Source organism: Schistosoma mansoni (assembly GCF_000237925.1).
Source record: "Schistosoma mansoni, WGS project CABG00000000 data, supercontig 0129, strain Puerto Rico, whole genome shotgun sequence".
Lineage (NCBI taxonomy): Eukaryota > Metazoa > Platyhelminthes > Trematoda > Strigeidida > Schistosomatidae > Schistosoma > Schistosoma mansoni.
Window position 1 is genome coordinate 470437 of NW_017386036.1, and position 9069 is coordinate 479505.

General features: G+C 40.2%; 1 protein-coding gene across 1 annotated transcript in view; it reads right to left on the reverse strand.

Moving 5' to 3' along the window:
• Smp_179880 (hypothetical protein) overlaps nt 1–9069 on the reverse strand; it is a gene marked incomplete at its 3' end in the record, with an annotated part of 19521 nt that overhangs the window by 500 nt on the left and 9952 nt on the right. Inside the window, exon 4 of the mRNA XM_018792749.1 lies at nt 883–1061. Within this exon, the coding sequence (XP_018644474.1) occupies nt 883–1061 (179 nt within the window). The remainder of the gene's footprint in view (nt 1–882; nt 1062–9069) is intronic.

Below are 9069 nucleotides of genomic sequence, written 5' to 3' on the forward strand. Positions count from 1 at the left end.
TATATATATATATATATATATATATATATAGTACATACTAGACATGTGTAGTATGAGTTTGTTTGTACATTTATCCCATATTGGTAGTTGACTTTGACTAGAAAACAGCTTTAGTCGTCTTAAAGTTCTATGTTGGTGACCTACGGGACACGGCAAACAACGAAGAATTATGATTTGTTACCAACTAGTCAGGAGATGATTGAAAAAAACCTCTAAGGTACTTAGAACAGTAGGTGTAAATTGGTAAGTTTCCATCCATAATGCTACTAAATGTAGCTAATTAGCAGGAGCCTTCATACACAAAGGTCTTTAAATCCTTTGTCTTTTTATAGGGTGATAAATTATTTTCAACAATAGATTGAGCTTATAGGGGCTAGGATCTGACTCCAATTAGATTGTATGAATGATTATTGTCAAAATATACACCCTGTCTGTTCTCGTATGTAATACATGACTTAATCCGCGGAATTAAATAAGTCAAATACGAAAGTGGATTTCGAATACATATATTTTGTACATTCATTGATCTGGACAGGAAATTAGAGGGATGAAGCGAAAATGATACGCATCGGAGATGGCGGATAAGCCAACTCACTAATCAATATTTATAGCCAGATAAAAAATACGCTACAGACATGTGGTGAATAGGACAAAAAGTGTACACATACATACGCTCATATAAAAACAGTCAGGGTTGATAAGTGAGGTCAAAACGTGACTCATGATGGATAGGTAAATTGGCTTGTCCAGAAGCTAGAATAAGGACATATGGGCTTAACATATCAACCGACACTACAAGCTCTGCAGTCAGAAAATATGAGGCAGGATTTTTTATCCGATTAAAATCAGACAGAAAAAGGATTTAAGTAAACATTGCATTACCTTAGGGGAACTTTCGGATTGTGTTGCTGGTGTCATGGTCACTGAGTCTAAAGAACTCTTCTCTGAATCAATAGTTAGTTCACGGACATTCTTATCATACAAATAATCAGACTTTTTGTTCGTATTCTCAAGAAGTGAAATTAAAAGTCCGACGGGAGGATTGAATTGAAGAACCAACTCTAAAATATCAAAACAGATTGAAACTCGGCAAAAATTTGAGTATAATTACATACTTATTAAAGATGGAAAAGAAAAAATCGGCTTTTCTTTTTTTCATAATCAAGGTCAAATTTAGTAAAACACTATATTATGTATAGTATGTACTCTATGAGTTACACCCTTTCTTGTGAACTACGTTGGTACATTTAAATCAATAACCGCGGAGTTATGTTTAATCATATCTAAATCCTCCTTAGATTCTAGTAACAAAACTTTGGAGGTTAGGTAGAAACCAGGTTTGTTAGGCAAGCTTACTGGTACGGCCGCTAACACGTCACAACAGATTGTTAACCAAACGTAGGCAAAACGTCAAGAAGCAATTTAGCTGGAAACTCGAATACAGGACGGTTTCGACCAATGAAAATTAAAGCAATCTCTCTACACATTAATCTAAAAGTCATATCATGTTGATTTCCTGTGTGATGAATATTTAGTCATAAGCGATCGTCCTAAAGCTTGTCTGAAATTAAAAAGTCACTTACATGAAAGGCAACCTTTGAGGATGTTATGTTTGAAACGATTACGAGTTCCCTAATCTGAGAACGGAACAAAGACCAATAAGTTGGCTACTCTGATGCGCCCAGCCCCACTAACTAGAAGAAGTTCAAGTTCGAAGTGGGGAAATACATTCCGCAAGCAGCCAGAAGCACAAGCAATCACAGCAGACACAAATCAAACGTATATATTGATATGTGGGCATGAATGATAATGAATGGTTGTTTGCTTAGTCAGGCATGTAGATAGTCTGACAGGTGTCAGATGAGTTATTGTTATATCTAGAGCCTTGATTCTTAATATGCCGCGAACTACTCGACTACTTGAATGATAGAACCCGCAACGTCGCAAAAGAGAAAAGACAAAGACTGGTAAGTAGGAAGTTTATTCCCCAAATCAGTGTCAAAATATAGCACAGAAATCTCGTGTATTTATAGTTTTTTGGCTGAATGTAAACCATCATTTAGGTCAACCAATAGGCACATAGGGGTCATGCTAATCCATCCAATGGGGAAGCTACACGTCGACATTCTAGAACATTCCCCTAGCCGTGATTAGATGGAATGTCTGTGGCTCTTCCTGGGCTTCCTAGAGTCTACCGACGGGCCGCCCTTACACCTCCCCGCTTTGAAGTTTGTGACATATGACTTTCTTTTAGGATCTACTTGAAACATTGCTGTTGCTCTCCTTTTTCTGCTCAGCACCCTTGTCGGCTGTGCGTTTTCACTTTTACGTTTTCTAAGTCGTTGGTTGCGGCATTCTTCCGGGCTTTTCTGCGTTATATCCACCAGCATGTGGAATGGTAGTCGTGTATCTGTCGCTGTTCTATGATCTTTCCTAATCTGATTAATGTGTCTGATACACTTTCCGTCCCTACTCCGGACTAAATAAAGTACCTTCCCGATACACCGTTCTATGATGCCTGGTTTCCATTTCTGACCGCCTTGATACCACTTTACAAGTACTTTCTCACCCACCTTTAAGCTGCGGTCGCTCGTCGGATACTCGTGTACAGGCTTTGTTGTTTTCTTGGGTGGTAATATTCTGTCGAATATCGTCCGGATTTTCCTTCCAAACATACATTCTGCTGGTGACTTCCCTTCTGGCACCACTGGGTTAGGTGTGACTCTGTAGGTCATTAGGAATCTTCTGACCACCTGTTCCGGGTTACCCTCTCTTTCCCCCTTAAGCAAAGCTCTTTTAATCGTATCTACAAACCTCTCAGCTTGTCCATTGGATTGGGGATGGTATAGAGGAGATTGAAGGTGCCGTATACCATTTTCACCGCAAAACCGTTTGAACGTTGAAGACATAAATTGAGTGCCATTGTCCGTTACTAAGATTTCTGGGACGCCGAAACAAGAGAATAGACTGGATAATTTGGAAATTGTGTTCTCCGACGTCGTACTTTTCATTTCATATACTTCCGGCCACTTTGTGTAGGCGTCCACGATGACTAAAAAGTTCCTGCCTTGTATCGGGCCGGCGAAATCCGCGTGTAATCTTTGCCAGGGACCATCTGGTTTCGGCCACGGTTGTGGTTTTACTTTCATTGGGTTCTTCGCCGCTTCTAGACATGATTCGCAGCTGTGGCACAATTGTTCTATATCTTGATCCATAGAAGGCCAGTATGCGTAGCTTCGTGCCAGTGATTTCATTTTGCCCATTCCCGGGTGCCCCATATGAAACTGTTTGAGTACTCGTCTTCGGAGAGTGCTGGGGATAACAATGCGTTGACCAAACATGATGCAAGAATCGACAATTGTGAGAGATTCTCGTCGACGGAAGTATTGTAAAATCTCTCCTTGCAATCGTCCTGAGGGCCACTTATTGAGTAGAAAATGGCGGATAGTCTTCAAGGTATTATCTTTTTTGCTTGCTTCTTTAATATTCTCAAATGTGACCGGCAGGGCAGCAATTGCATCTGTTAACACGGCCTGAACTTCCGCTTCAGCTTCTACTGCGGCGACCAGTACGTCTTCTTCATGTTTTGCATGGGAACCAATCAGCCTTGAGAGTGCATCAGCTTGTCCAAAATTCGTCGTAGGATAGTATTTAATCTTGAAATCATACCCCAAGAGCGTTGTTGCCCATCTCTGTAAGCGGTTAGCTGTATAAACAGGAATACCCTTCTTGGACCCAAAGACTGTCAGTAGGGGTTTGTGGTCTGTTAATAATGTGAACTGTCTACCGAACAACATCTTGTGGAATTTTTTAACCGCGAAGATAATGGCTAGTGCCTCCTTCTCTATTTGACTGTAGTTTCTTTCTGTCACTGTCAGTGATCTGGATGCGTGGGCAATGGCTTTCTCGGACCGGTCAGGGTAAACATGTGAGATCACAGCTCCTATTCCATAGTTCGATGCGTCTGCTGCAAGTACAATAGGGAGTGCTGGGTCATAATGTGCAAGCAGTAGGTTTGAGGAGAGCAGCTTTTTCAGTTTTGAAAATGCATCCTGACATTCTTTTGACCAGACCCATTTGATATCCTTCTTTAGCAAATCATTTAACGGTGCGCACCAACGATGCAGATTCGGGAGGAAAACACCATAATGGCTAATCATTCCCAAGAAAGAACGCAGGGTTGTTACATCAGCTGGTGGAGGCATTGTCTTAATCGCTTTAACGTTTTCAGGGTCAGGTCTCCTTCCGTTCTTGTCAATTATAAATCCCAAGTAATGTACCTGCTCCATGTAGAAATCTCATTTTTCAGCACGCAATCTGAAACCATAATCCTCTATCCGTTTCAGGACCGTATCCAGTTTTTTATCCAAGTCCGCATAATCTGTACCCATAATAAGTATATCATCCAAATAGGCAGCAGTACCAGGAATGTCCTGTAACATGGTATCCATGACTTGTTGGAAGATTGAGGGTGCTGTCTTTACCCCAAAAGGAAGTCTGTTATATCGGAATAACCCTTTATGTGTGTTTATCGTCAAATAATGTTTGCATTCTTCAGCAACTGGAATCTGTAAGTAAGCTTCTGATAAATCTAGCTTTGCGAAATACTTTCCTCCATTCAGTTTCGCGAACAAGTCTTCTGGTACTGGCAATGGATATTGGTGTGCTTCAAGTGCATCGTTTAGTCCCCTAGCCTTATTATTTATTATTATCATTGATTGATTGTCCATTTGTTGTTGGATTGTGTCGGTTTTGGTGTGGAAACATATTTACGTTCTAGTCAGGTTAATCACATCTTCTTGATATGAGTTGTGTTGAAGTCCTGTAGAGTAGACACTGGGAGAGAATCTGGTGTAGACATCCCATTCGTGAGTAGAAAGAAAACGACCGTTATAACATATATACAGCATAAAATTGTCCTTGAGAAGCGTTACAAAATAGCATAGATACAATGAACCAATAGCGTTTAAGATCCTCCCAAATCGGAAATACTACATGGTGTTAAAAATGAACACTTTTGGCGCGAATACAAGAAATTCAAATTCTTAAAGTAAAATTACAAAAATAAGGCATTTACCAAGTGAGTTCTGGGGATCTAACATCCCCAACAGGGGAAAATAATCTACTTTCCTTATCTATACTTGATAGAGTGTGAATAAGCCAGAAATTACTGAAAATGAAGACACGTCAGTACCAAAGCTCATAAAACTAGTTACTTGATACACGTCATAAGCACACATGTGCTTATCCATCGATCTTTGGACTTGCGACTAAATGACAAAATAAAGCATTAACTCTTCAATAAATCTGTTACACAACTACTTATGATAATTATTTTATGTTCCAAGGCTCTATGATGTATCCGGTTATTGAGAATTAAAGTAATGAATGAAAACGTGAAACTTTAAGCGTTATTCTATGTTGTATCAGCATATATATATATATATATATATATATATATATATATATATATATTAAACAGCTTGTTTAAGCTATTTTATACTGCCATATAACTATTTCTACACCTTCTCCCATCTATAAATTACCTTTAGTTATAAACCCGCTACTCAGACTTGTCCCATAAGTGACCTGGTTATGCCTGTATTAAAATTCAAAAATCACGGTGCATTATAGTCTTGTATTTTATGCATGGAACCACATGAGTTCTTAAATCTGGATAATAAAAGTTACTTTGCTGGTTTTCTAAATGTTAGTTATGAAAACGGGAAAGTTAGCACAACCAATCGAACGTTAGTAAATACAGTACCTGAGTTTGTCGAACTATTATCACTTGCGTAAGCAAAACCACGAAATGTTTAATTATATAAAAGACTGGCATACACAATATAACACCAACCTACGTAAACAAGCCATTACAGACGCGAGGGAAAACCAAAACGACAATTAATAGTGAAGTTACTTCTCGTTTAGGAGAATGACTGAATATCTATAAGATCTAGAAAGCTATTACTCGTCTAACAGTTGATTCCAATAGATAAGAAGATAACAGTACCTGTAGATCACTTGGGCCAGACGGTGAAATGGTCTGAATTAACAACATGAAAAAAGTAGTTGATCGTCTGAATAGAGTCTTGTACAAAAATCTTTAGTACTTAACAACATAAGAATCAAAAGTATGAAGAAACTTTGACTCATACTGTAAAAGGCATAGAAGGTACCATGGGTCAACTCCGCCTACAGCTCTTCTAGAGTTATTGCTGGTTCCAAGCTCCGGTAAAGGAGGAGGGTTCGGCATGGATTAGGCAACCCCATCCCGTAGAAAAAAACTTGCTAAAAAAAAGCCAACCAGATCAAACAAATTAAAGTATTTAAACTCTGCCCTCCGATTTTAAGGAAGAATTATGACGCTCCAGGATGAAAGTCCAGATTCCTTGAGAGTCAAAGAGGCCGATGCCCCTTCTAACAACCAGAGCAACAATTAACATAGGTACATAGAACGTCCAAACAATGTGGGAGACCGGGAAGGCTAGTCAAATACCAATGGAAATGAGGAGATACAAATTAGCAGTACTTGGAATTAGCGAAATTTATTGAACCCAAGCTGGATAACAAAGGTTAGGTACAGGAGAGATGCTGCTGTACTCTGGTCACGAAGAGGAAACAGCTACACACACTCAGGGAGTTGCTCTAATGCTGTCCAGAGAAGCATGAAACGCACTTGTAGGATGAGTCTCATGGATCCAAAATTATCGAAGCATCCTTCAAAGCAAAGATGTGGGGGATCACAATGAATGTTATCCAATGTTATGCACCCACAAATGATAGCAACGACGATGATAAAGATCAGTTCTATGAGAGGCTGCAATCAATTATAAAGAAGTGCTCACGAAAGGACCTGACCATCCTGATGGGAGATCTAAATGCTAAAGTTGGAGTGGACAACACAGGATATGAAGATGTAATTGGACGACATGGACTAGGAGAGAGAAATGAAAATGGGGAGAGACTTGCAAACCGGTGTGCATTCAACAAATTGGTTATAGACGACACAATATTCCCACGCAAACGCATACACAAAGCTACATGGATCTCGCTGGACCACACCACAGAGAACCAGATAGATCATATTTGTATCAACAAAAAATTTCGAAGGACAATAGGAGATGTGAGAACAAGGAGAGGAGCTGACATGGCTTTAGATCACCACTAGCTGGTTGTGGCCGAGATGAAACTGAAACTAAAAAAACACTGGAGAACTGGGGAAGCAGCATTACAAAGGTCCGATACAGCGTTCCTGCGAGATACTAACAAACTCGACCAATTCAAGATAACTCTCGACAACAGGTTCCAAGCTTTACAGGATCTACTGAAAGAACAAGAAACTACGATGGAGGACAACTGGAAAGGGATCAAAGAAGTACTAACTTTGACGTGTCAGGAAGTTCTGGGTCCTAAGAAGCGTCATCATAAGGAATGGATCTTTATGGGAACCCTGGACAAGAATGAAGTAAGGAAGAACAAGAAGACAGCAATTAATAACAGTCGAACACGAGCACAGAAAGTCAAGGCACAAGCAGACTACGCAGAAGCAAACAGGGAAGTGAAGAAAAGTATTAAAGCCGACAAGCAGAAATACATGGGAGAACTAGCAACGACGGTAGAAAAAGCTGCAAGAGAAGGGAATATGAAACAACTACATGATACAACGAACAAACTAGCAGAGAGATATAGTAAACCGGAGAGACCAGTCAAGGTCAAAGAAGGAAAGACAATCACAGCGATTCAAGAACAGAGGAAAAGATGGATAGAATACTTCGAGGAACTGCTGAATAGACCAGCCCCACTGAATCCACAGGACATCGAAGCAGCCCACACAAACCTTCCTATAGATGTCATTCCACCAACGACCGAAGAAATCAAGATGGCCATCAGACAAATCAAGAGCGGGAAAGCGGCAGGACCTGACAATATACCAGCTGAAGCACTGAAGTCAGACATTCAAGTAACTGAAAACATGCTTCACCTTCTAATCAAGAAGATTTAGGGAGAAGAACAAGTGCCAACGGACTGGAAAGAAGGATAACTCATCAAGATACCAAAGAAAAGAGATCTGAGCGAATGTGAGAACTACAGGGGCATCAGTTTGTTATCAGTACCAGGAAAAGTTTTCAACAGAGTTTTGCTGAGCCAGATGAAAGACGCAGTTGACGCTCGACTTCGAGATCAACAGACTGGATTCCGTAGGGATCGATCATGCACAGACCGAATTGCGACACTGAGGATCGTCATCGAACAATCGGTTGAGTGGAATTCGTCGCTATACATCAACTTCATTGACCATGAGAAGGCATTTGACAGTGCGGCCAGGAGAACATTACGGAAAAATCTTCAACATTTGGAGTTTCTGAGGAGATTGTTAACATCATCCGGAACTCATACGACAGACTACAGTGCAGAGTCGTGCATGGAGGACAGCTGACAGATGCATTTCCAGTAAGGACCGGAGTCAGACGAGGCTATCGACTCTCCCCCTTCCTCTTACTTCTGGTGATTAACGGGATCATGAAGACCTCGACATCTGAGGAGAAGCACGGAATATCGTCAGCAACAGCGTATTGTGGAAGAGGACAAACCAGCTGCGAGCTGAAGAGGAAATTAGGGAAAGACGTTTGAAGTGGATAAGACATACATTGAGGAAATCGCCAAACTGCATCACGAGGCAAGCCCTGACTTGGAATCATATCGCCGAGAAGTAGAAGCAGATGTTAGTTATGTCCATAACTAACCAATCGAATCGTTGCTTAAGCTCCCACCACCCCATCAATCTGGTCTGATGTGTCTGTAAGCCATCCATCTTGCATGTGACCTACCGATTGAAAGACATTATTATCCTATTATATTAATATGACTCATAAATTTTATTCATTTCGATAAGACGCAATACTGGTGGATATGTTTGCGTGTCACTTAATGACTGTAATTCTTTAATTATTGTACTAATCTAATTGTTTTTATGTTTAGAAACAGATAAAGTTTAAAGTCAAGTTGTCCTTGTTCTGACTATAGCTTTCAAATAGACTCTGGGATCGCCAGTATCGCGTTTACAGT